The sequence below is a fragment of the Primulina eburnea genome, chromosome 17 (assembly GCF_022965805.1).
Source record: "Primulina eburnea isolate SZY01 chromosome 17, ASM2296580v1, whole genome shotgun sequence".
In the NCBI taxonomy this organism is placed as follows: domain Eukaryota; kingdom Viridiplantae; phylum Streptophyta; class Magnoliopsida; order Lamiales; family Gesneriaceae; genus Primulina; species Primulina eburnea.
The window spans coordinates 5,184,847-5,209,716 of NC_133117.1; the positions used below are offsets into that span (position 1 = coordinate 5,184,847).

General features: G+C 37.3%; 1 protein-coding gene across 3 annotated transcripts; it reads right to left on the minus strand.

The window, feature by feature from the left end:
- Window positions 1-8,763: 8,763 nt before the first annotated feature.
- LOC140818351 (stress-response A/B barrel domain-containing protein UP3) lies at window positions 8,764-10,620 on the minus strand. 3 transcript variants are annotated; one of them, XM_073178286.1, is made up of 2 exons: window positions 9,763-10,620; window positions 8,764-8,996 (listed from the first exon to the last, which is right to left on the minus strand). In XM_073178286.1, the coding sequence occupies exon 1, from the start codon at window positions 10,552-10,554 to the stop codon at window positions 9,787-9,789; it is 768 nt and encodes a 255-aa protein (XP_073034387.1). In that variant the 5' UTR covers window positions 10,555-10,620; the 3' UTR covers window positions 8,764-8,996; window positions 9,763-9,786. The 3 variants fall into 3 exon arrangements, with proteins under 3 accessions (XP_073034387.1, XP_073034384.1, XP_073034385.1); XM_073178283.1 differs by having other exon boundaries at window positions 8,764-9,003; XM_073178284.1 differs by having other exon boundaries at window positions 8,764-9,009.
- Window positions 10,621-24,870: the final 14,250 nt, after the last annotated feature.

Below are 24,870 nucleotides of genomic sequence, written 5' to 3' on the forward strand. Positions count from 1 at the left end.
TGGAAGCTGTTGTTGTATGTGAATTCCACTAGAGGTAGTCTAGACTCCCAATTTCCTTGGAAGTCAATCATGCAAGCTCTTAGCAAGTCCTCTAAAACCTGAATCACTCGCTCAGACTGGCCATCTGCCTGCGGGTGAAAAGCTGTACTGAAAAGCAACTTCGTCCCCATGGCTGCATGTAAGCTCTTCCAGAAGGACGATGTAAACCTCGGGTCCCTGTCGGACACAATAGAGACTGGAAATCCATGCAAACGAACTATCTCTCTGAGATAAAGCTCCGCATACTGCGTCATAGAGAAAATCGTCTTCACTGGCAGAAAATGCGCTGACTTAGTGAGTCGGTCCACTATAACCCAAATGGAATTCGATCCTCTGACTGATCTCGGCAACCCAACAACAAAATCCATAGTAATGTTCTCCCACTTCCACTCGGGGATGGGGAGTGACTTTACCAACCCTGCTGGTCTCTGATGTTCAGCTTTTACTTGCTGACAAGTGAGACATTCTGACACAAACCTACGGATGCCTCGCTTCATCCCTGGCCACCAATACAATAACTGAAGGTCTTTGTACATCTTGGTGCCTCCTGGGTGAATGGAATACGGAGATGCGTGTGCCTCTGTCAAAATATCCTGTCTGATCGAACCAACACTAGGCACCCACATTCTACCTCTGTATCGCACAATGCCGTCTGAAACTGTGTACAGCACACTGCCCTTGGCTTCGTCTTTCAGTCTCCATTTCTGTAACTGCTCATCTGTAGACTGACATGCTCGGATTCGGTCTAGCAAATCAGATTTGACTGTCAGATTAGACAGCCTAGGAGCCTTGCCATCACGATAAATCTCTAGACCAAACTTCTGAAGCTCCGACTGTAGTGGTCTCTGAGCTGTCAACTGAGCTACCACTGCCACTTTTCTGCTCAAGGCGTCTGCGACAACATTAGCTTTTCCCGGATGGTAGCTAATCTCGCAGTCGTAATCTTTCACAAGTTCTAACCACCTTCTCTGTCTCATATTCAGCTCTTTCTGCGTGAAGAAGTATTTGAGGCTCTTGTGGTCGGTGAAGATCTGGCATTTCTCGCCGTATAAGTAATGTCTCCAAATTTTCAGTGCGAAGGCAACGGCGGCTAACTCAAGATCGTGAGTCGGGTAATTCTTCTCATGCACCTTTAACTGTCTGGAAGCATAAGCTATAACTCGACCCTGTTGCATCAACACTGCGCCTAATCCGAGCTTAGATGCATCGGTATAAAGCACAAACTCACCTTGCCCTGTTGGCATGGCTAGCACTGGCGCTGAAATAAGAGCTTGCTTCAACGTGTCGAAGCTCTTCTGGCATTCTTCACTCCACACAAACTTGGCATTCTTCTTGGTGAGTGAAGTGAGTGGTACTGCTATAGATGAAAATCCTCGAATGAACTTACGGTAGCAACCGGCTAAACCCAAAAAGCTGCGGATTTCTGATGCGTTCTTAGGTTCCACCCAATCTCTAACCGCTGCTACCTTAGACGGATCCACTTCAATACCACTGCTGGATACTATATGCCCCAAAAATGCAACTTTCTGCAGCCAAAATTCACACTTACTGAACTTCGCAAATAACTTGCGACTCTGCAAGGTCTGCAAAACTGTCCTCAAATGCTGGTTGTGCTCCTCATGGCTCTTCGAGTAAATAAGAATGTCGTCAATGAATACTATGACGAATTGATCGAGGAACGGCTGAAATACTCGGTTCATGAGGTCCATGAAAATTGCTGGAGCATTGGTCAATCCAAACGGCATTACTAAGAACTCGTAATGCCCGTATCTGGTCCTGAAAGCTGTCTTATGGACATCTGCATCCTTCACTTTCAGCTGATGGTACCCTGATCGAAGATCTATCTTAGAGAACACGGTGGCTCCCTGCAATTGATCGAACAAGTCTTCGATTCTAGGCAAAGGGTATTTGTTCTTGATCGTTACCTTGTTCAGCTCACGGTAATCGATGCACAGTCTCATGCTTCCATCCTTCTTTTTCACAAAAAGCACTGGTGCGCCCCACGGTGAGAAACTAGGGCGGATAAACCCTTTGTCGAGGAGCTCCTGAATCTGCTGTTTGAGCTCTAACATCTCAGCTGGAGCTAATCTGTATGGCGCCTTGGAGATTGGCGCTGTGCCTGGCACGAGATCGATTGCAAACTCTACCTCTCTCTCTGGTGGAAGACCGGTGACGTCATCAGGAAAGACGTCTGGAAATTCTTTGACTACTGGCACCTCTGATAAGGATGGAGTGGACACGTCAGGCGCTGAAATAATGCTAGCCAAAAAGGCCTGACATCCCTTGGAGATCAAACTCCTCGCCTGCATGCATGAAATCATGCGAGGAAAGCTTCTCCATCTGGCTGGCTCAAAAAGAAATTGCTCCATGCCCGGCGGTCTAACTAAAACTGACCTCTTCTGAAAATCTATCAGAACTCTATTCTTAGTCAGCCAGTCCATGCCCAAGATAATGTCGAATTCTGGCATCGGCAATATGATTAAATCTGCATACACTAGGTGGCCATGCAGTTCTAGGTCGATATCTCTGACCACACTGGTAGCTAACAGCTCTTCCCCTGATGGGACTACTACCGAAAAATTCACGTCTAGGCCGATGGACTTGAGGTCTAAATGATTGGCAAACGTCTCTGATATGAAGGAGTGGGTGGCTCCTGAGTCTATCAACGCAGTTGTAGCTAATCTCTTTATGAAAATATTCCCTGAGATGCGTTAGCACAACACAACTTATATTCAAAGACACTAACAAGGTAGTAACCCAAATATACTCAAACAACACTAGCATCCTACTTATCCCAAGTAAAATTCCACATACAAATTAAATAGTACTGAACTTAGGTAGAAAAGTTTACCGGTAAGTAAAGTAGTGTCTGGGTCCGCCTCCTGTGCATGCATGGCGAATACCCTGCCCTGGGTTGGCTGCTTCCACTGTGGGCACTCCTTCAGCATATGATCTGTAGCTCCACACTTGAAGCACCTGCCTGATCCATACAAGCACTGTCCCGGGTGCTGACGATTGCATTTAGGACACACGGGGAAGGCAACGGGCTTCTGAGGCGCCCCTTGCTGCTGAACTGGACCCTTGCCCTTAGGCGGTCCATGATATGGCTTCTTCGCTGGCGGTCCCTGAAACGGCCTCTTAAACTGAGGCCTCTGATTCTGCTGCTGCGGTGGAGCCTGGTAGGGCCTCTTGCCCTGCCTATCTGCCTCAATATCTCGCTGGTCCTGCTCTGCCGCCAATGCTCTAGATACGGCGACTGCATAAGAAGTGGGACCAGCTACTCTCACGTCACGGCGTAGGATCGGCCGCAGACCATTCAGAAAATGCCTCAACTTTGCTTGGGCATCATTCGCAATGAGGGGCACGAAGTGACGCCCCCTCTCAAACTTTCTCACAAACTCTGCCACGCTACTATCTCCTTGCCGCAGCGTCATGAACTCGTTGGTGAGTCGGGTTCGTACTTCCTCAGTGAAGTACTTGGAGTAGAAAACCTCTTTAAAACCATTCCAAGGCAGCACCTGTAAATTGACTGCCACTGACGCACTCTCCCACCATAGTCTGGCGTCTCCAGTTAATAAGAAAATGGCACAACGTACCCTATCAGCATCTGCCAGCTCCATAAAGTCGAAAATCACTTCGATGGACTTGATCCACCCTTCAGCTATCATCGGGTCAGTGGTACCCGCAAACTCCTTCGGACTCATCCTCCGGAACCTCTCATATACCGCCTCAGGTCTAGGCCTCTCCTCGGGGCCTACAGCAGTCTGGTTCCTCGCAAACTGCGCGAAGAACTGCGTCATGCCTGCAAGCATCTGCGCCTGCATATCTAGAGGTGGTGGTGGAGGTGGAGGATTGGCTCTTTCCTCCTCTCGGTGCTCCCTGTCCTCAGTCCTATCTTCCTGGTTAACCATACGTCTAGGAGGCATACTGTTCCAACAATTACCCAACACGTAAACCCAACATGCATGAATATAATACCAATATCATAAGATGCACAAAATTTGAACTTTAAAACATAAACATGCTGAAATCATGATCTAATGCATAGTACATAGCGTAACTCAAAACTTTAAAACTTACAGACTTGAGGTGTGACTTCGAGAGCTTCTTGCGACTGGCAGTAGGCGTAACCCTTTACAAGAACACCGCTCTGATACCAACTGTAACGAACCGTACTTTCACTACTTAAAATTTGCGGAAAAATTAAAAATTTTCTTAAATAAAAACATTCATACGGTCGTCACTCAACATTCATAAAAATAAATCCCACAATCATCCATCACCAATAAAATTTTGCTAAAAGAAACTGTCTCACGTTCAAATCAAAACATCAGAGTAATTTAAAAATTTGCATAAACATAAACTTGCGGTCCTCGGGTTTAGCCTGCCACTCAGCCCAAGCCTGCCCCTTGGTCATCACCTCCTGCCTCCTCAACATAGTCACCTGCATCGATTAAGTCTAGTGAGTCTAAGGACTCAACACGTATAAACTGGAATAACGAGTACTACATAATAAGGTCGCATGCAATTTTAAAATAGGACATACATAATTTGAAACTTGAACTTGCGCATTAAAACTTGAACATACGTACATACATACTTCGACGTGCCATAACTTAAACTTTCATAAACATACTGCATACGTAAACATACATAACTTCATCATTTTGCGTAGAGGATGTTTCAAAGCAAGTGACCCATAACGTAAAAGAGCCTGATCAGACTATACCACAGTACTGGGCTGACAGGGACGTATCCGCTGCCGCATACATAAGATCCCTGTTCATAATTTAACAGGCCAGTTGATCCACGTTCATAATTTAACGCTTCACAACCACGATCTAACCCGTTCATAATTTAACGGACGGATTGGTCCCCGTTCATAATTTAACGCTTTCCAATCCTAACATAATTTGGTCACAAGACATTTAGCATACCTCAAAAACTAAAAAAAATGTTTTCTTGCACGTCAACATACTTACTTGGCGTTGAGGGATTCGTTGGACTTCGACTGGGGCCGTTGCTGCAACTTACTAACGTGAATTTCATACTTAACTTGCATTGCTTAGACATAGAAAACACATGCTTACTCTCAAGCTCAATCATACCTTAGGACCTTCTACGATTTGCCACGACACGCCCTTAATAATCCTTGCACTAACCCATAGCATCAAACTTAAAATGAACTTACAAATATTTCCCAAAACAAGGGTACACGGACCCCGTGTTTGGGTCCGGGAGAGGGTCCGTGTACATACTGCCTAGAGTGTGTCGGGAAACGGAAGGGGCACGGACCCCGTGCTCGGGTCCGGATGGGGGTCCGTGTAGACTCTGGAAGAAGACATTGAAAGGAAGCAAAGGCACGGACCCCGTGTCAGGGTCCGGGTGAGGGTCCGTGTACATACTGTGATAGGAGTACTCGGGAAGGGACGGGGCACGGACCCCGTGTAAGGATCCGGAACCAGGTCCGTGTACCTACTGTATAGACGCACCAAGGGGAAAGCAAAGACACGGACCCCGTGTCAGGGTCCGTCCCTGGGTCCGTATAGCTACTGAACGCTGAAACCTGCGTGAAAATCTGTCAACTAAAATTCTTCTCCCTAATCAACTTCAATGGCTACAAAACTACTCCTCAAGACATTCATAGAACACCATACAATATGCCAAACCTGAGTGAATATTAAAATCAACCCCAAGCGTAACAATTCACAACCAACGACACAAAACGGATTTGATATCAATTTCTCCTCCTACGACGCTTAATTCAACGTGGTGCCTAACGACATGGAACAAAGCCTCAAAAATACTCCAAACATCTTTACCAATATACTTATTCGCAGCAACAAACACCCGTCGATCCCCAACAAAGCCTGCAACAATAAACTTCAAGAAACGTATCAATAACATAATTTTCTGAAAATTCCTGTTTGCGCAGTCGCACGGAAAATATCATAACTCACTCATTTTTCGTCCAAAAATTTCGAATCATATATCAATTCGAAGGTATCGAAGAGTTCTACGTTTTTGCCGTTGAAAGTTTTCCCAAAATATGAACAGAAAAATCGCAGTTTTGACATGAACAGAAAAACGAGTTTTAGATCTAAAAATTTTCCTTCGAAATTGATCCGATTCATGATCCGCTCAAAATGCTATTATCATACATAACTTTTACGCATAAAAACAACGCAATACAGTATATGACTTGATCGACACAGCAAGAACAGATTATACGTGCCTTTTGACGTTTAAAAGTACCGTAACGACGACACCGACGCGGGAAAGAAGCGAGGTTGATCCGGGATGACTTGCGGCTCGACTTTCTTGCAATAAAACCCACCGAAAATGACTGGAAAAATCGATGGAAGGGGGCGGCTGCTTTCTAATGGAGAACCCTAGTTTTTTCTTCAAAAAGATTTGAAATAAAAATGTGTGTGTATGTGCTTTCACGTTTCTAGTGTGTGTAGAGTGTGTGTGTGCGTGTGTTTTGTGTTTAATTAGGAGATAATTTAGCTTAATTGATAATTAGCACTAATTAAAAAAATACTAACACTCTCTTACTCTAATACCACCTCTAATAAAATTTAAAAAGGCACATGGTCTAGACTTTAAAAGTTTTCCATTCCCCAAAATTCACCTAATAATTAAATTTAGGATTCAAAAATGCTAACACTCACTAAATTATTTAAAATGCCCCCAAACTTAACTTAAAATAAAATACCATCTTTAAAATTGCCAAAAATCGTCACCGGGTCTTTTCCTCAATCCCGCCTCGAATGATCGTCTGAAACATGAAACTCGATAAAATATTTTAACGTGCATCCCATAAACATAAATAATTTAAAATAGTGCATTTAAATAAATCATGCATCGCCAAAACTCATTTAAAATTAATTTAAATGATTTAATAATTAAATGAATGCATGGGTTATACGTGTACTATATTTGGGCACTACATGAGTCCTTAACCATTTATTCAATTAATTTCTCTGAACTTGAGGACTTCACTTTTCAGGATTATATAACCTCATCTGATGATCTCTTGAAGCTCTGGTAATTGATCATCACTGATCTGATAAGCTCTTTGAGAGTTCTCTGATCTGATCACCGGCGTTATATATTTGTGTATGTTTTCTCTGATACGCGAAAACCTTGCTTTTGATACTTTTTCTCTTTTATGCAACTGCTTTTCTACTCCGATAGATATGATCTGATTTGTTGATCTCGGTAAACTTCGTTAATCCTCATTGATCTGGTAAGTTCGTTGAGATTTATGTGCTATGATCAATTGATTAAGCTTTAATTTCTTTGAGACTTGGCTGAGTGGTCTTTACTTCTCTAATCTTCAGTAAGTTGTGCTTTTGAAACCTTCTCTATTATGAGCTTTCTGTCTGTACAATATCAGTTGATCAACATTGTTTTTGGATATCTGATCTGATTGGACGCTTCTGATGAATATTTTTCTTAGACTCCAAAATTGGGATGAACTTGGTGGAATGTCAATAAATGTCATAAAAGTTGTTTGGCCCTAACAAATTTATCGATATGAATGTTCATTGAGTATGTATTTTGTGAGACGATCTTATGAATCTATATTTGTGAGACAAATCGACCTGACTCATACTTGACATGAAAAGTAATAATTTTGATATAAAAAAAAATACATTTTCATTAGTGAGAGTCGAGTTGGAGATCCGTCTTACGAAATTAAAATGTGAGATGATAATTTTTGTGTTTTTTGAATAATCAATTTTGTTCGATAAATTTCCAGATTCGAGTTGGGGACAACTCGGAAAAGAAATGAAGAAAGTCCCAATTTTTCTTGGGTTGACACAATATAGATAAAAAAATATGTGATTTTTTTTTTACTTCTTTTTCGTTTATAAAGTTCATATATTATAGTCTAGACTAGTTTATCTAAATAAATGCACAATTTAATTGAGAAAAAAGTAGATATTTTAAATGTTTAGGGTTTTTACATTCCAACTTTGGTTAAATCACACTTCATTATATACATAAAGTTTTATATATAGAATGAGAATTATATGTATATAGAATGGGGTGTGATTTAACAAAAATTGGAGCATAAATAACGCTACTCTTTTTTGAAATAAAACTCACAAGAAATTAAGATCCTATTTGCTAAAAATTTCAGATAAATTTGTGTTACGAGTATTTTTTTTTAAAACAAAATTGTTACATGTACTTTTATAAATGAAACGAAGTTGACAGTCATTTTGTTCTTCAAAATAGTACTCACGGATCGTATTTTGTGAGACAGATATCTTATTTGGATAATTAATGAAAAAATATTACTTTTTATGCTAAGAGTATTACTTTTTATTGTGAATATCGGTAGAGATGACCTATCTCACAAATAAAGATTCGTGAAACCGCAAGAGACCTATTTTTTTACTAATAGATCTCGCTAAAATTTTATATGTTCTTTTTTTCCCCTTGTCTTGTTATTATTTCTCAATACTTGTATATTCTCAACTTTTATTAAGGCCTTTATATTTATGCAATAGAGCTAAATAGCCAATACATTGGAAAAGGTAAATAAATCTAAAGTTTCTTCTTTAAAATCCAATCCGAGAAACTTCGGCCAAGAATCTTTTGAGCTAGTGACAAGGGTTAGATCTTAAGACTCGTGACCTATTGGATTCAAATCACATAGTTTAGATTGGGAATTCTCACACCTATTTAAAATATAAAAAATCCAGAAAATTCGCAAACAACATAAAAACCAGTTTATTCCAAAGTAAACAATTTTCACAAGCGGGAGCATTTCCATCTGTTTACAAATCAATGCTGCCCATTTTATTGCTTACAAAACCATCCAACGTAGTATGACATCCTTCTTCTGTTACAACAGTCGTCTAAAGGAAAAAAACAACCAAATTCAGCCTTCGAAATACTGCAAGTCTCGGTAGCTCATCCGCTTGATCCAAATAATGTGCCTGAATACTTTTTCTTTTAATAAAAAAGTCAGGTTTTTAAGTAAATATAAATAGATAATTAAGAATCAACATGCTTCGCATTATTAGACTTTTTAGGATAGTTTTGCTCTTCAATTCTATTAGTTTATTGGGTCCTAACAGTTGAAACTTAGATTTTAGAACAAATATTGATGTCTGATAATCTTAAAAATGGTGCGGTGCCTTAATGCATATCTTGATATACCTTGCGGGGCTAATAACTGTGCATTTTGCTAGAATTGTTATGTGGTTTGTGTTTGCATTATTGGCTGGACTTAGCTGAATGTATACAAAGACATATATGTTACTAAAGGTCAGAACTCAAAGCTAGGCATGATTATCTATCTATGTTACTGTTTCACTTCATCCAATCACTCTTCCTTTCATTGAAATTTCAAAGAGAATATTGGCATAAATATAATCTGAGAACAAAAGAAACTTGTTTGTTTCCCTCTACTTAACCTTAGAGTTACCATCCTCTGATGAAATGAAATGCTCTATCAAATATGCGAAGTGAAACAACCTAACTTTGGTTCCAAAAAAAGACCAAGAAGTCACATAAGTTTCAATCACCAAAGTCATCAACTATTCACATTTGCACATTTCTTTTATCTTCAAATCCAAATCTTTCACCACAAACAACATTACCAATCCATTCTACCGAAATATAAGCCAAAGAAACCTGACCAACGAGAATTAAATTAAACAATCATAGAAGAGCAAACGCAGTAAGGTGCTTGAGTATTACCAAAGCTGGAAGAATGCACCATTCCTAAAGGTTGGCAGATTGAACCGAGGCTGCGAAATCCAGCACAAGAACCTCATCAAGAAACTCCCTAACCTTATCTTTCTCCTCGTTCGCCCTCTCCGACTCTGAATCCAACCCCTCCAACTCATCCATCCCCTTGAAAACACCAATTGAACATATGGAGAACCCCTTGTTCCTTCCCGGGGAGAAATTTTCTCCAACGGTCAGCTGCTCAATTGAAGGAAATTTCTCCTTTATCCCCCTCAGAACTTTCAAAACCTCATTCTTCCCCCTCTCACCTGCGTCTTCCTTCAACTTCAAAAGAGTCAGCCGCAGGGCCGACCCGGGAGGCGCCGTGATCGGGCCGGAGAAATCCTCAGCAACCCAATCCACGGCCATGACGTCATCCACCACAGGCTTGACGTAGTTACCGACGACGCTGAGGTGGGTCGGGTGGTCGGAGTAGGAAGACAGGTCGGTCTTCGATCTGTATCGGGAGTGCAGCAAGTGGGTGAAGGAGAGGGAGCTCGACCGGGTCCTGGAAATCGGGCCGGCGGAGAAGTGCAGAACCGGGTCGAGGGATATCAGGCCGTTTAGATTACTGATCATGGCGTTGACTGCCGCAGGGTCTGCGGCGGGCTTGACCTTGAACAGCACTATGTGCTCGATGATTTGGGTGGAATCGGAGGTGGATGACGACATTCTGACGGAGAATCTGAAGTGGGAATTGAATGGCGCGGCGGAGAAGAAGGGCGGCGGGCGGGCGGCTACCGCTGCTCTTACACAAAACATAGGCTCACTGAGGGTTTCAGTGCTCTGTTATTTTTCTTCATAGCAAGTATTACCCCTTTAATCACATCTAAAGAAACGGTAGTTGTTTAAAAATTTATATTTTATAACAAATAAAAATAAACTTAAAATATTATTGAAAATTGTTTTTTTTTTAAAAAAAAAAACCTATTTTAGTGTTTTTTTAAGCTGAATAAAATCAACATTTTTCCGTTTTTTTACACGTTTAATACGATCAATCAAAATATTGAATATTTTTTCCCACTTTTTTAAAAAATAAAGCTTCTACGCTTAACATTGAAGAGTATGTAAAATTCATTTATATTCATAAATAAAAATAATAATTTAAAATTAAAGAGTATGTCCAATAATAATTTAAAAAAATTAATAAAATAAATCACAATTATAAATTACAAAATTCATATAATTCTATGAAAAAATCTACAAGAATCTTGAAAAAAAGTCTACAAGTATTTATGAAATTTGTTTTATAGTTCTATGAGATTCCATAAAATTCAATAAAAATCCATCAACCCTACAAAAGTCTATCATTTAAAAAAATCATTAAAAGCTTAGAATAAATACACAACCCTAAACGAACGGTTTGAGGCAATGCATTTACCGTTTAAGTTGTTTAAAAAATTTATATTGTTGAAAGTTTTAATTAAATTTTATATTTTATAACAAATAAAAATAAATTTAAAATATTATTTGAAAACTGCGATTTTTTTTTTTGCACGATTAATATAATCAACCTTTTTTCGAATTTTTTAAATGCTTAATTATGGTCGATCAAAATATTGAATATTTTTTCACACTTTTTTTAAAAACAAATATTTTTTTCCTCATACTTGACACCGCGTTTCTCTCGCTTTTCTAAACACACACACACACACACACACACACACACATATATATATATATATATATATATATATATATATAATTGTTATTATTAGATATGATTAAAATCAATTTTTTTATGAATCCAAAATATAAAATAGGATAAAACATTATTTTATGGTTTTGTAATTTTAAGAAAGTGGTAACATAAGATGTGGTGGACGTTATAACCTATAGGTGTGTTAGAACCATAATATGAATTAAAATAAAATAATGGTGACTATTTACATATATAAAACTATTAAAATCAATTATCTGTTATTCTAATCATAGATTGATAATTAAAAATATATATAGTAACGATGATATATACATTATTACTACAAATAATTACAATAATATGAATTAAACATGCAAGTCAGATTCAAAAGAGATGTGTTTTCTAAATACAATATTTCAGAACACGAATTCGAAACTAAAAATGATCCAACAGATAATGTATAGATTCACTAAAAAAAAATCGAAACTTAATTCATAATCACCTTTGATAAAGGCTTGCAAACTCTAGAGCTACATAGTTATGGCGAAACAGAGATCATCTGTTTGCCTATGGCGAAACATCCGAATCGTCAACGTCGCCATGTTTATCAATTTACGGAGCTGGTGATCTTGGCAGAATTGAATCCAGCTTCTGGTGTTGATGACGTAGCTTTCTTTTCCCCACACTTTGAAGGTCATGGCGTATTTCCTTCCATTCGGGCCGTAGATCGTCACCGGTATCCCTTCCTTGATGTTCTCATTAGGTTTCAGCTTTATGTGTTGGATAAGTTCTTGCGTCGGTTTGCTCGGCAACATTAGCCTGCACTGCGAGGGCGATACATCAGTTGCCGTGATTTTCTTTTGAATTGGCATGCTGCACAGGCCTATCAAGTTTTGTATCCCAGGAGGCAGTGATGGATCGATCCTGGCGCTTGAAGTTGATTCAGATTGTTCTGATGCCCCAGACGATGGACCGGGCTCGACTCGTGAAGTGGATGATTGATCAATACCAAATGCCCTAGACGATGGACCCGTCCTGGCTCTTGAAGTTGATGCAGATTGATCTAATGCCCCAGACGACGGACCGGGCTCGACTCGTGAAGTGGATGATTGAATACCGAATGCCCTAGACGATGGACAGGGGTTGGCTCCTGAAGTGGATGCAGGTTGATCTAGTTTCAGGATTTTTCGTTTCGGTCTCGATTTCTTCGGAACAGTGACCTTGATTCTCGGTTTGATGCCCTGGGATTCGTCTTTGGATTTTTCGGCTACCGTTCTCTTGGGTTGTTCGAATGTTCTTATTGTTTCTTGATCCAAGTTATTTCCGCATTTCAATGCCATCAGATTCAAAGCCCCATCGATCATGGCATCATCTAATTCAATATACTCACCGGCAACAAGAACGAAAGCCGACATCACTACTAGTAAACTTCTAGTATTGTTAATATTTCTGCACGCAAACTTTTTCCCAATAAAAATCAAGATTCCATCGTTGGATTGGACAAGTAAAATATGATATTCGAAAACATAAAGAAACTCTCAAGAATTTATCGTTGTTCAAGATCGAAATATTAACGTAAGTGCAGAAGTTCATAACAATACAAGATTATTATATATATCAAGAAAACACAAAACCCATAAGCAAAAACCCTAACTAAAACAGATACACACGTGTGTATATATATATATATATATATATAGATTTATTTACGTACCTTTGATTCTTCTTCAAGGAAATAGAAGTGGTTTTCAATTCCTGTACGCAGCGAATGCGATGGAAGAAGACGGGATGAAAAGCGAAAAAAGAAGAGAGACTTTGTGATGGAAACAAAACAACTTGGTATATATGTGTGTACGTACGACTATATATATATAATACGTGGAAAGTTTGTTAATCAGGTAGAATTCAGGATGGAAACATATATGGTGGATATCCTGGGCGAGATAGAATTGTACAAACCCAAAAATATATTTAAAATTTAAGATTATAATCTATCTATAAATTTTAAAATATGGAAGGTTTTGGGTTACATTAATCCAAATTGGATTATAAAAAAAATAGATTATCCCAGAAAAATACATTTAAACCTATAATTAAAATTTATAATATCACAAACATTCGTAAATTCGTATTAATTAAATTGATTGAATAAAGCTGCACATGCATCATACGTAATTGAACTTACAAGATTATATAACATAATTAAAATAATATTATATACATTTTATTAATATAAAGTACTGAAATAATTCTGTCTAATATTAAATTGGGTGTTATTCTAAGAATTATTTTTTTTTCATAGAGTGATTAATTACCACAACGTTCAGTTGTATTCTAGCAATCATAAGAAAATGTAAATGCTATCTTCTACTTCACCACGATTTGAAGTTGTCAAAGTATATTGTTGTATTACTTCACCGTTTATTTACTGTGTAGAAATAACAAACTATATTTTAATTTGGTTTAATTTAACTAAATAATAATAGATTATCAATGCATTAATTTAATTGTTTTTTTTTGAAGTAATTAACTTTATTTTTTTAATAAAGTAGTGAAGTAAAAAATATTTTTGACATCATCAAAATTGAACAAATATTCAGCAGTACCTGTGAGGCTCTTAACTCCTAATCGTTATTATAATACAATCTGATTAGAGTTAATTAATTTCAGCGAAAAACGAGTTTAAATTTTCTTTAGAATGAGCCCAAAACGTGTCAACTGTAAATATAACACTAAAAATAGTATATAATATCGTCTCGTCTCAACATGCCACAATATAAAATAAACCCACACGTAATCCAAAACAACTACATACAAACAAACTCATATCCTCAGGAGGTGCCCCGGTATATAGATACATATACATATACTGGGAAAGACCACTAAACCTGTGACGTCCCGAAAATTGAGTTCCACATGAACTACGTGCGTGCAAGTTATTAAATTTTTCATGTATTTTATTAAATGGTTTTAATGCATGTTTATTTCATTAATTTGCGTTTTAATTCATGATTTATGAATTTGCATTATGTTAAATTATTATATGATGCACGTTAAAACGTTTTCCTCGAGTTTTATATTTCAGGCGATTATTCGAGGCGGGATCGAGGGAAAGAGACCGACGACGAATTTAGGCGATTTTAAAATGTGGTATTTTATCTTAAGTTGAGGTGGGGGTATTTTAACTAATTTATTAGGTTGGTAGTATTTTTAAAGCCTAATCTTGTATTTTGTGAATTAAGAGTTTAAAAATTTTAAAGTTAGCATTCTTGGTGTTCTATTGTTCTAATTAGAGAATTTTATAAAATTAGTGGGGATGCATGTTAATTAGGAATTTTGTTAAAATTAATGGAAGGTTGGCATTTTAATTAGTGGCTAATTGTCATTAAGCATAATTTATTCCCTAGATATTAGAAACACACGCACACACACAATTTCACACACACACTCACGTAAAAACACACTACACACACATACACATTTTATTTTCAGAATTTAAAAGAGAGAAACCTAGGGTTCCATAGCATTCAGCAGCCGTCCCCTTCTCTTCGAGTCTCCCAGCAATTTTCGTGAGTTTTATTGCAAGAATTTAGTGCCACGTTCGTCCCGGATCAAGCCTCGCTCCGTTCCCGCATCGATATCGCCGTTTCGGTAAAGTTTATCATCAAAAGGCACGTATATTCTGTTCTTGATGCATCGATCATGTCATATTAAGCGTGCGTTGTTATTTATCGATCATGTCATATTATGCGTGCGTTGTTATTTATGCGTAAAACCATGTGTATGTTGTGTAGAAGTTTGAGCAATCACGTTTAAATCGCTTTCGGAGTCCTTTTTAGATCTAAAAATCCCGTTTTTACTGTTCTGGTCGAAACTGCGAATTTTCAGTCCAGATTTTGAGAAAACTTTCAACTATAAAATTGTAGAACTTTTCGATGCCTTCGATTTGATATAAAATTCGAGATTTCTGGATGAAAATTGAGTGAGTTATGACGTTTTTCGTGGGACTGCTCAAGCTGCGAATTTTATGTAAAATGTGTTCTTGAAGTTATTTGTTGCAGGCTTCGTTGGACATCTACTGCATTTATATATGTTACGAGATGTATTTAGGTTTTGGTGGTTCGTTCGGGTCGGGTTTGGCTTGGGATGTAATAGAAGTCGTAGGAAGCGAAACGATGCCTAATTACGAGTTATTGTTGTGTTGGAATAAATTGTTGATGCTTAGGGACGTTTGGGGCGTTTTTATGGGTTTGAATCAATGTAATAACGTCCTAGGATGAGTCTAGAGGTGTTGGTTCATGGTCCTTAGGATTGGATTGAATGGATAAAAGGTTAAGTTAGTGAATTTTCGTGAGTTTGCAAGTCCAGAGGGTACCCGGACCTCTTCCCGGACCCCGGCACGGAGTCCGTGTCCTCTTTCCTTCAAAAATACGAATTTCCAGAGCCTACCCAGACCCGTACACGGACCCCTACACGGGGTCCGTGTACACCCTTTTTAAAAAAAAAAAAAAAATTTTTTAAAAAAAAAAGCTTTTTTTTTTTAGGATTTGTTTCGGGGTTCTATATCATGGTTTAGCACATTGGTTAAAATTTATTTATGTAAAATATAGGATTTGTTTTGTGGTTTTATGCCATGGTTTAGTACGATGATTATGCGAGGTCAAGTTCTGAGCGAACTAGAATGTCATAAGCTACTTATTCACTTTGGTGGTGAGCTCGAGTACCTACGTCTAAGACATGCAAGTTAAGTATTTAAAAATTCATGTTAGTATGTGCAGCAACGGCCCCAGTCGAAGTCCAACGAATCCCTCAACGCCAAGTAAGTAAGTATGTTGACGTGCAAGAAAATATTTCAAGTTTTTGAGGTATGCTAAATGTCTTGTGACCAAATTATGTTTAGGATTGGAAAGCGTTAAATTATGAACGGGGACCAATCCGCCCGTTAAATTATGAACGGGTTAGATCGTGGTTGGAAAGCGTTAAATTATGAACGGGGACCAACCAGCCCGTTAAATTATGAACGGGGATCTCATGTATGTGGCAGTGGATACGTCCCTGTCAGCCCAGTACTTTGGTTGTCTGATCAGGCATTTATTATGTTACGGGTCACTTGCTTTGAAACATCCTCTACGCAAAATGATGAAGTTATGTATGTTCAAGTATGCAGTATGTTTATGAAAGTTTATGTTGATGGCACGTCTAGTTATGTACGTACGTATGTTCAAGTTTATTATGCAAGTTCAAGTTTCAAGCTATGTATGCCCTATTTTAAAGTTGCATGCGATTTTATTACGTAGTACTCGTTATTCCAGTTTATACGTGTTGAGTCTTTAGACTCACTAGACTTGATCGATGCAGGTGACTATGTTGAGGAGACAGGAGGTGGTGACCAAGGGGCAGGCTTGGACTGAGTGGCAGGCTAGACCCGAGGACCGCAATGTTTACGTTTATGCGAAGTTTAAAAATACTCTGATTTTTAAATATCTGGATGTGAAATATTTTGAGACAGTTTCTTTTAGTAAAATTTTACTTGTGATGGATGATTTTGAGCAAACCTTTTGTGAGCAAATTTTTATTTTAGTTATTTTGAACAACCATGTCTTATGGGGGACTTGGTTGAGATATTTTATGGTAGACATTGAAAGTATTTTTACATTCAAGAAATTTTTTAATTTTTCCGCAAATTTTAAGTATGAAAAGTACGGTTCGTTACAGTTGGTATCAGAGCGGTGTTCTTGTAAAGGGTTATGCCTACTGCCAGTCGCAAGAAGCTCACGAAGTCACACATCAAGTCTGTAAGTTTTAAGGTTTTAAATTATTTCATGTATTAAGCATTCAAGTCATGATTTCAGTAAGTGCATGTTTTAATGCAATCAACTGTATGTTTACATGACGTACGTTTTAGAGTACATGTTTATCCGTCGTTATGAATTGAGATTGGATCTCCAAAATTTTTTTTTATGCATGTTACGACATGAAATGAGAAATTATTTAATTTTCTTGCATGCTGGCGTGGTGGACTTGGACATGATTAAGAATTCAGCTTTTTTGCGTTACGAAGTATTGATAGCGATTTGAGTATATTGATTTTTGGTTATTAAGCACTGATGTTCTACTCTTTGAGTCATAAGTTAGTCATGAAAATTCCGAATGCTTTTGGGAAGTATAAAAAAAAAAAATTAATACTGATGATTCGTGGTTACTAGATGAGTTAAGTTTTGAAAACTTCGTGTAGGGATTAATGATTCGAAATCTGTGACGACCTTTAGAAGTATAAAGAAAAAAAAAGAGTATAATTTGGGATTTTAAGTATTGATGGAAATGTAAGATTAGTTACAAGGATTGAATTGCATAAATTGAGAATTTTAAAGACCTAATAGTAATAACCAGTAATTGAGGACTTAAGTGCAAAAAAAAAAAATTTCTAATGGACTATTTTCGAATTTATCGAAGTTTGGGATTAAACTCTGAGTTTTGAGGATTTTAAGGTTTAATGAGGCAAAAATCGAAAATTTTATTGGGGACCGGAAATGCAAATTTCGTGTGGTTGTAGGGCCAAAATGGTAATTCTCGAGAACTTTAAGGGCAAAATTACAAATTTCGAAATTTTTGAGGATTAAGTTCGAACTTTTGAGGAACACTTGAGTAAGATCAACAGCTTTTCGAGGTTATGGAATTGATTTTGGGTTTAATAAGCTTAAAATTATTGAACTTTATGTTACGAGAAATCTATACGATGGAATTAGGAACGCCAAGGACTTATGGGTAATTGTAGGATTTTTAAAATTATGGACAAGGTTGAGTAATTATCAAGGAAATTAGGAATTGATTTTGTAATTGTTAAGAAATTGGGGAAACTAGTTTAGCGACAAGTGAGAATCGAATGGTTTAAATGATAGGAATTTTCAGGGATTTAGGCTAGAAGGATATTTAGAACCTTTATATATCTGGGTTATAATGTTATAAAGAATGGTAATCAAAGACATTGTTGGATGAATCAATCTTAGGCTTGAAAGGTTAAACGTTTGTGAAATAATGCTGTGGCAAATTAGGAATTCAGAGTGATGAAGATTTAAGGTAAAGTTGATCGGTTAGCTAAGTTATAAGACTAGACATTGAATTAGAAAATTTTTGGGAAATTAATTTTGATGTGTCGTAAGTTTCAATCCTGATCTTAATAGTTAGGACTATACATTTGCTAGAATTTAAGTTTTCTAGAAAGTTGGGAATATTTGATGGTTAGATTATTCAATATGCGCATGTAAGAATTGAGGTAAACATCTTGTCTTGAGAAAATTTTGTGAGTTATTAAGAAACTCGGGAATAAATGAATATGTGTGTTGGAACTATGTTATCCAAAACTATTTGGGTTGAGTAAGGTTGAATTTCAAATTTATGGGATGTTTGTTCATACGGAATTTTTGGGTGAAATAAAAACAAAAGGGAATTAGTGATGTTCAACATAAGTTATCAATGAAGGAATATTAAGATTTTTTTTTATTTGAGTAAGAAATATAAAAGCTTGATATGAGGATTCTAGAATTCTATGGGTTATAAGTGGAGTTGATATATTAGAGTTAGTCCATCATTAACAAAGGAAACTTATTAAGTTTTATACACTAGAATTAATTGAGTATTGAGGATACGTCTAAGTGGAACATTCGTACCAATGAGGAAGGTCCAAGTTTCTTAGGCCTCAACTATACTGTAATCGTGAAGAAAATAGTTTAAGCTGGTGATTGATGCTAGAAAGTTTTTATTATTTAAGGAGATGATCGATATTATATATTTTGAGTTTTATGGATTAATGTTACTCGAAATTTAAGTTTGGCAACAATTTTATAGTTGGGATGTACTCGTAAATAGCTAAGTTACGTACGTTGGTATCGTAAGGTAAAGAATCGATTCAAGAGTTTTAGGTCAATATTATTATGAGGTAAGATAATGTTTAACTTTTAAGTGTATTGCCGAGGATAAAAGTTGATCAATAACCTTTGATGTTAAGAGTCCTTAAGTTGAACTGTGTAAATGCTAATGTAATAGGTCATTGAACATTACGGGTCTAGTATAAGGAAGGTAAGATATGATAAGTTTGAACCTCCATTTATAATATTGGGAATGGTGAGAAAAGTCAGAATTCGAGGTCGTAATAAAGTAAACTAAGTTACCATAAGTCGTTTTAAGTTGTGATTCGCAAACTAGGTTTTTGGTAGGCAATTTAGTTAGGCTTGAAGAGACGTAATGACAACATAAGACTTAATTTTACTCAGAGTAGCGCAGCGGTAGCGTGGATCGTTGGGATACTAGAATTAAGAATCTAACTTTTGGATTATCGAGGATAATCAAATTTCGAGGACGAAATTCAAATTAAGGGGGATAGATTGTGACGTCCCGAAAATTGAGTTCCACATGAACCACGTGCGTGCAAGTTATTAAATTTTTCATGTATTTTATTAAATGGTTTTAATGCATGTTTATTTCATTAATTTGCGTTTTAATTCATGATTTATGAACTTGCATTATGTTAAATTATTATATGATGCACGTTAAAACGTTTTCCTCGAGTTTTATATTTCAGGCGATTATTCGAGGCGGGATCGAGGGCAAGAGACCGACGACGAATTTAGGCGATTTTAAAATGTGGTATTTTATCTTAAGTTGAGGTTGGGGTATTTTAACTAATTTATTAGGTTGGTAGTATTTTTAAAGCCTAATCTTGTATTTTGTGAATTAAGAGTTTAAAATTTTTAAAGTTAGCATTCTTGGTGTTCTATTGTTCTAATTAGAGAATTTTATAAAATTAGTGGGGATGCATGTTAATTAGGAATTTTGTTAAAATTAATGGAAGGTTGGCATTTTAATTAGTGGCTAATTGTCATTAAGCATAATTTATTCCCTAGATATTAGAAACACACGCACACACACAATTTCACACACACACTCACGTAAAAACACACTACACACACATACACATTTTATTTTCAGAATTTAAAAGAGAGAAACCTAGGGTTCCATAGCATTCAGCAGCCGTCCCCTTCTCTTCGAGTCTCCCAGCAATTTTCGTGAGTTTTATTGCAAGAATTTAGTGCCACGTTCGTCCCGGATCAAGCCTCGCTCCGTTCCCGCATCGATATCGCCGTTTCGGTAAAGTTTATCATCAAAAGGCACGTATATTCTGTTCTTGATGCATCGATCATGTCATATTATGCGTGCGTTGTTATTTATGCGTAAAACCATGTGTATGTTGTGTAGAAGTTTGAGCAATCACGTTTAAATCGCTTTCGGAGTCCTTTTTAGATCTAAAAATCCCGTTTTTACTGTTCTGGTCGAAACTGCGAATTTTCAGTCGAGATTTTGAGAAAACTTTCAACTAGAAAATTGTAGAAATTTTCGATGCCTTCGATTTGATATAAAATTCGAGATTTGTCGATGAAAATTGAGTGAGTTATGACGTTTTTTGTGGGACTGCTCAAGCTGCGACTTTTATGTAAAATGTGTTCTTGAAGTTATTTGTTGCAGGCTTCGTTGGACATCGTCGGGCTTGTGCTACTGCATTTATATATGTTACGAGATGTATTTAGGTGTTATTTGGTGGTTCGTTCGGGTCGGGTTTGGCTTGGGATGTAATAGAAGTCGTAGGAAGCGAAACGATGCCTAATTACGAGTTATTGTTGTGTTGGAATAAATTGTTGATGCTTAGGGACGTTTGGGGCGTTTTTATGGGTTTGAATCAATGTAATAACGTCCTAGGATGAGTCTAGAGGTGTTGGTTCATGGTCCTTAGGATTGGATTGAATGGGTGAAAGGTTAAGTTAGTGAATTTTCGTGAGTTTGCAAGTCCAGAGGGTACCCGGACCTCTTCCCGGACCCCGGCAGGGAGTCGTGTCCTATTTCCTTCAAAAATATGAATTTCCAGAGCTTACCCGGACCCGTACACGGACCAGTACACGGGGTCCGTGTACACCCTTTTTTTTAAAAAAAAAACTTTTTTTTTTAGGATTTGCTTCGGGGTTCTATATCATGGTTTAGCACCTTGGTTAAAATTTATTTATGTAAAATATAGGATTTGTTTTGTGGTTTTATGCCATGGTTTAGTACGATGATTATGCGAGGTCAAGTTCTGAGCGAACTAGAATGTCATAAGCTACTTATTCACTTTGGTGGTGAGCTCGAGTACCTACGTCTAAGACATGCAAGTTAAGTATTTAAAAATTCATGTTAGTATGTGCAGCAACGGCCCCAGTCGAAGTCCAACGAATCCCTCAACGCCAAGTAAGTAAGTATGTTGACGTGCAAGAAAATATTTCAAGTTTTTGAGGTATGCTAAATGTCTTGTGACCAAATTATGTTTAGGATTGGAAAGCGTTAAATTATGAACGGGGACCAATCCGCCCGTTAAATTATGAACGATTTAGATCGTGATTAGAAATCGTTAAATTATGAACGGAGACCAACCAGCCCGTTAAATTATGAACGGGGATCTCATGCATGTGGCAGTGGATACGTCCCTGTCAGCCCAGTACTGTGGTTGTCTGATCAGGCATTTATTATGTTACGGGTCACTTGCTTTGAAACATCCTCTACGCAAAATGATGAAGTTATGTATGTTCAAGTATGCAGTATGTTTATGAAAGTTTATGTTGATGGCACGTCTAGTTATGTACGTACGTATGTTCAAGTTTATTATGCAAGTTCAAGTTTCAAGCTATGTATGTCCTATTTTAAAGTTGCATGCGATTTTATTACATAGTACTCGTTATTCCAGTTTATACGTGTTGAGTCTTTAGACTCACTAGACTTGATCGATGCAGGTGACTATGTTGAGGAGACAGGAGGTGGTGACCAAGGGGCAGGCTTGGACTGAGTGGCAGGCTAGACCCGAGGACCGCAATGTTTACGTTTATGCGAAGTTTAAAAATACTCTGATTTTTAAATATCTGGATGTGAAATATTTTGAGACAGTTTCTTTTAGTAAAATTTTACTTGTGATGGATGATTTTGAGCAAACCTTTTGTGAGCAAATTTTTATTTTAGTTATTTTGAACAACCATGTCTTATGGGGGACTTGATTGAGATATTTTATGGCAGACATTGAAAGTATTTTTACATTCAAGAATTTTTTTAATTTTTCCGCAAATTTTAAGTATGAAAAGTACGGTTCGTTACAAAACCTCAGCTCAAACTATGACTCTCTCCGGAAGTATCCTCCCTGGTCTCCTGATATCCTGGAGTACCTGTCATTGTCCACACACAAAGACAACAACAACCACATCTTGGGTGAGCAAAGCTCAGTCTGAAACAACCACAATATATACCACAAGTATCTAAACAATGATATATGATATGCAATGCATGTATGTCATGGAGGTATCAGGTCAAATGCTCGTCCACTGAGCACATGTCATAATCAATTGAATCACTATCAAATCAATGATCGAGCTGGCACACCGGCCTCAATCAGGGATACTCGTATGATAGCGTCGACAAAGCGCCATCAAATCTCAAATCACAATCAATCATCAGTGCCACTAATGACTATGCTTTAAGTGTCATTTAATATCAAACATAGCATCGTGTTCACAAACCCCAGAATCAAATCAAATCATATCAGGGTATCCAAGGATCATAGCTCAACATGGATGTCATGTATGTCACATAAACTCAAAAAATAAGGCGCATAGACATGTATTCTCAATCCAATAAATCAATAAACATATATCATATAATACAGATACCTGTCGTATGTTACCCGATCGCAACATACATTGGTTCTTTGTTTCCAGTCGTTGTAGCTTTAAGATTTCAGCATAGAAACCAATAACACATTCATTTCAATCAATAATTTCATTCAAATTCAATAATATAAGTTTCAAATATCTTTCGAAACTTTGAAAATTCATATCAAATCAAAATCATAACATAATTCAATTACGACTTCAAAATTTAGTTTCTTGTCGGCTATTATACCTCATATATAACTCAACTGACAAACAACTCTTCAATCTCAATCCAACGATTAAAATTCTTTAAGTATAATAAATTGAGAATAATTCAAAATAACGTCACTATAATCATCTCTTCTTCGTTAAAATCATAAACTATTCAACAATCTTCAATTTCTGTATGATTTAACAATTTATAGGATATATTCAAAAAATCGACGAATTTCAAATATTACCAAAAATATAAAATTTATATCTCAAATCGAAGACCTCGTGTCAATGATCCCAAAACTGAAGTCGATTCGTCGATTGGATAAATCGATAAGTTGCAACATCGAAGCTTATCGAATGGGCATCACAAGCCAAATGGGCATACAAATTCTTATTTCTATATATAGCTTATCGAATCAGTTAATGTTGGCTGGTGACTGAAAATAAGCGAACACACGAAGAAATCAATCAATTGTAATTCTCTTCACGAACTCAAGTTTACAGATCGCACATCTAAGCTCTAAGATTATTGTATTTATCAGTATCATTCAGGATACTAGTTTGAGCAAATTTAAGTTTATAACGGTATAAGAGTTGTTATTCAAATAGTTTTAGTTTGACATTGTGTAAGACCAACTGAAGTGCATTATTACAATTTGCTGTAATATATCAAAGTCTTTAAATGAAATCCTATCTTCGTGATAGAAGGGGTGACGTAGGAGCATTTGAAATGTCCGAACATCCAGAAAAACTTCATGTGTTAATCTCAGTTATCATTTCAGTTTGTACCAAGTATTCAATCTATATTTCAGTCTTATTCCACACTACTTTCAGTTTACTGATATATATCGACAAATAAGATTCTAGGATCAGTTCCTTAAAGAACTAATTCACATTCCAAAAAAGATTTCAAAAATCTGAAGTGTTTATTCAACCACACTTTCTAAATACTTTAGCCACCTTAATCGATTATAACAACATCCTTCTCTTGTTACAACAATAGTCCAAAGGAAAAACAAACAAATTCATCTTTAGAAATATTGCAAGTCTCGGTTGCTCTTCCGCTTGATCCAAAGCACCGTACCAATCCGTTCTTCCCCCTCACCCCCGTCTTCCTTCAACTTCAGTAGAGTCATCCACAAGGCCGACCAGAGAGACGCCGTAATCGGTCCGCGGAAATCCTCAGCAACCCAATTCACGGCCATGGCGTCATCCACCGCAGGCTTGACGTAGTTACCGACGACGCTGAGGTGGATCGGGTGGTCGGAGTAGGAAGACAGGTTGGTCTTCGATCTATATCAGGAGTGCAGCAAGTGGGTGAAGGAGAGGGATATGGACCGGGACCTGGAAATTGGGCCAGTGGAGAAGTGCAAAACCGGGTCGAGGCATATCAAGCCGTTGAGATTACTGATCATGGCGTTGACTGCGGCAGGGTCGGCGGTGGGCTTGACCTTGAACAACAATATGTGCTCGATGATTTGGGTGGAATCGGAGGTGGATGAT

What these genes read in the sequence shown, in the direction of transcription:
- LOC140818351 (XM_073178286.1), bottom strand. Translation starts at nt 10,554, where the DNA reads ATGTTTTGTGTAAGAGCAGCGGTAGCCGCCCGCCCGCCGCCCTTCTTC.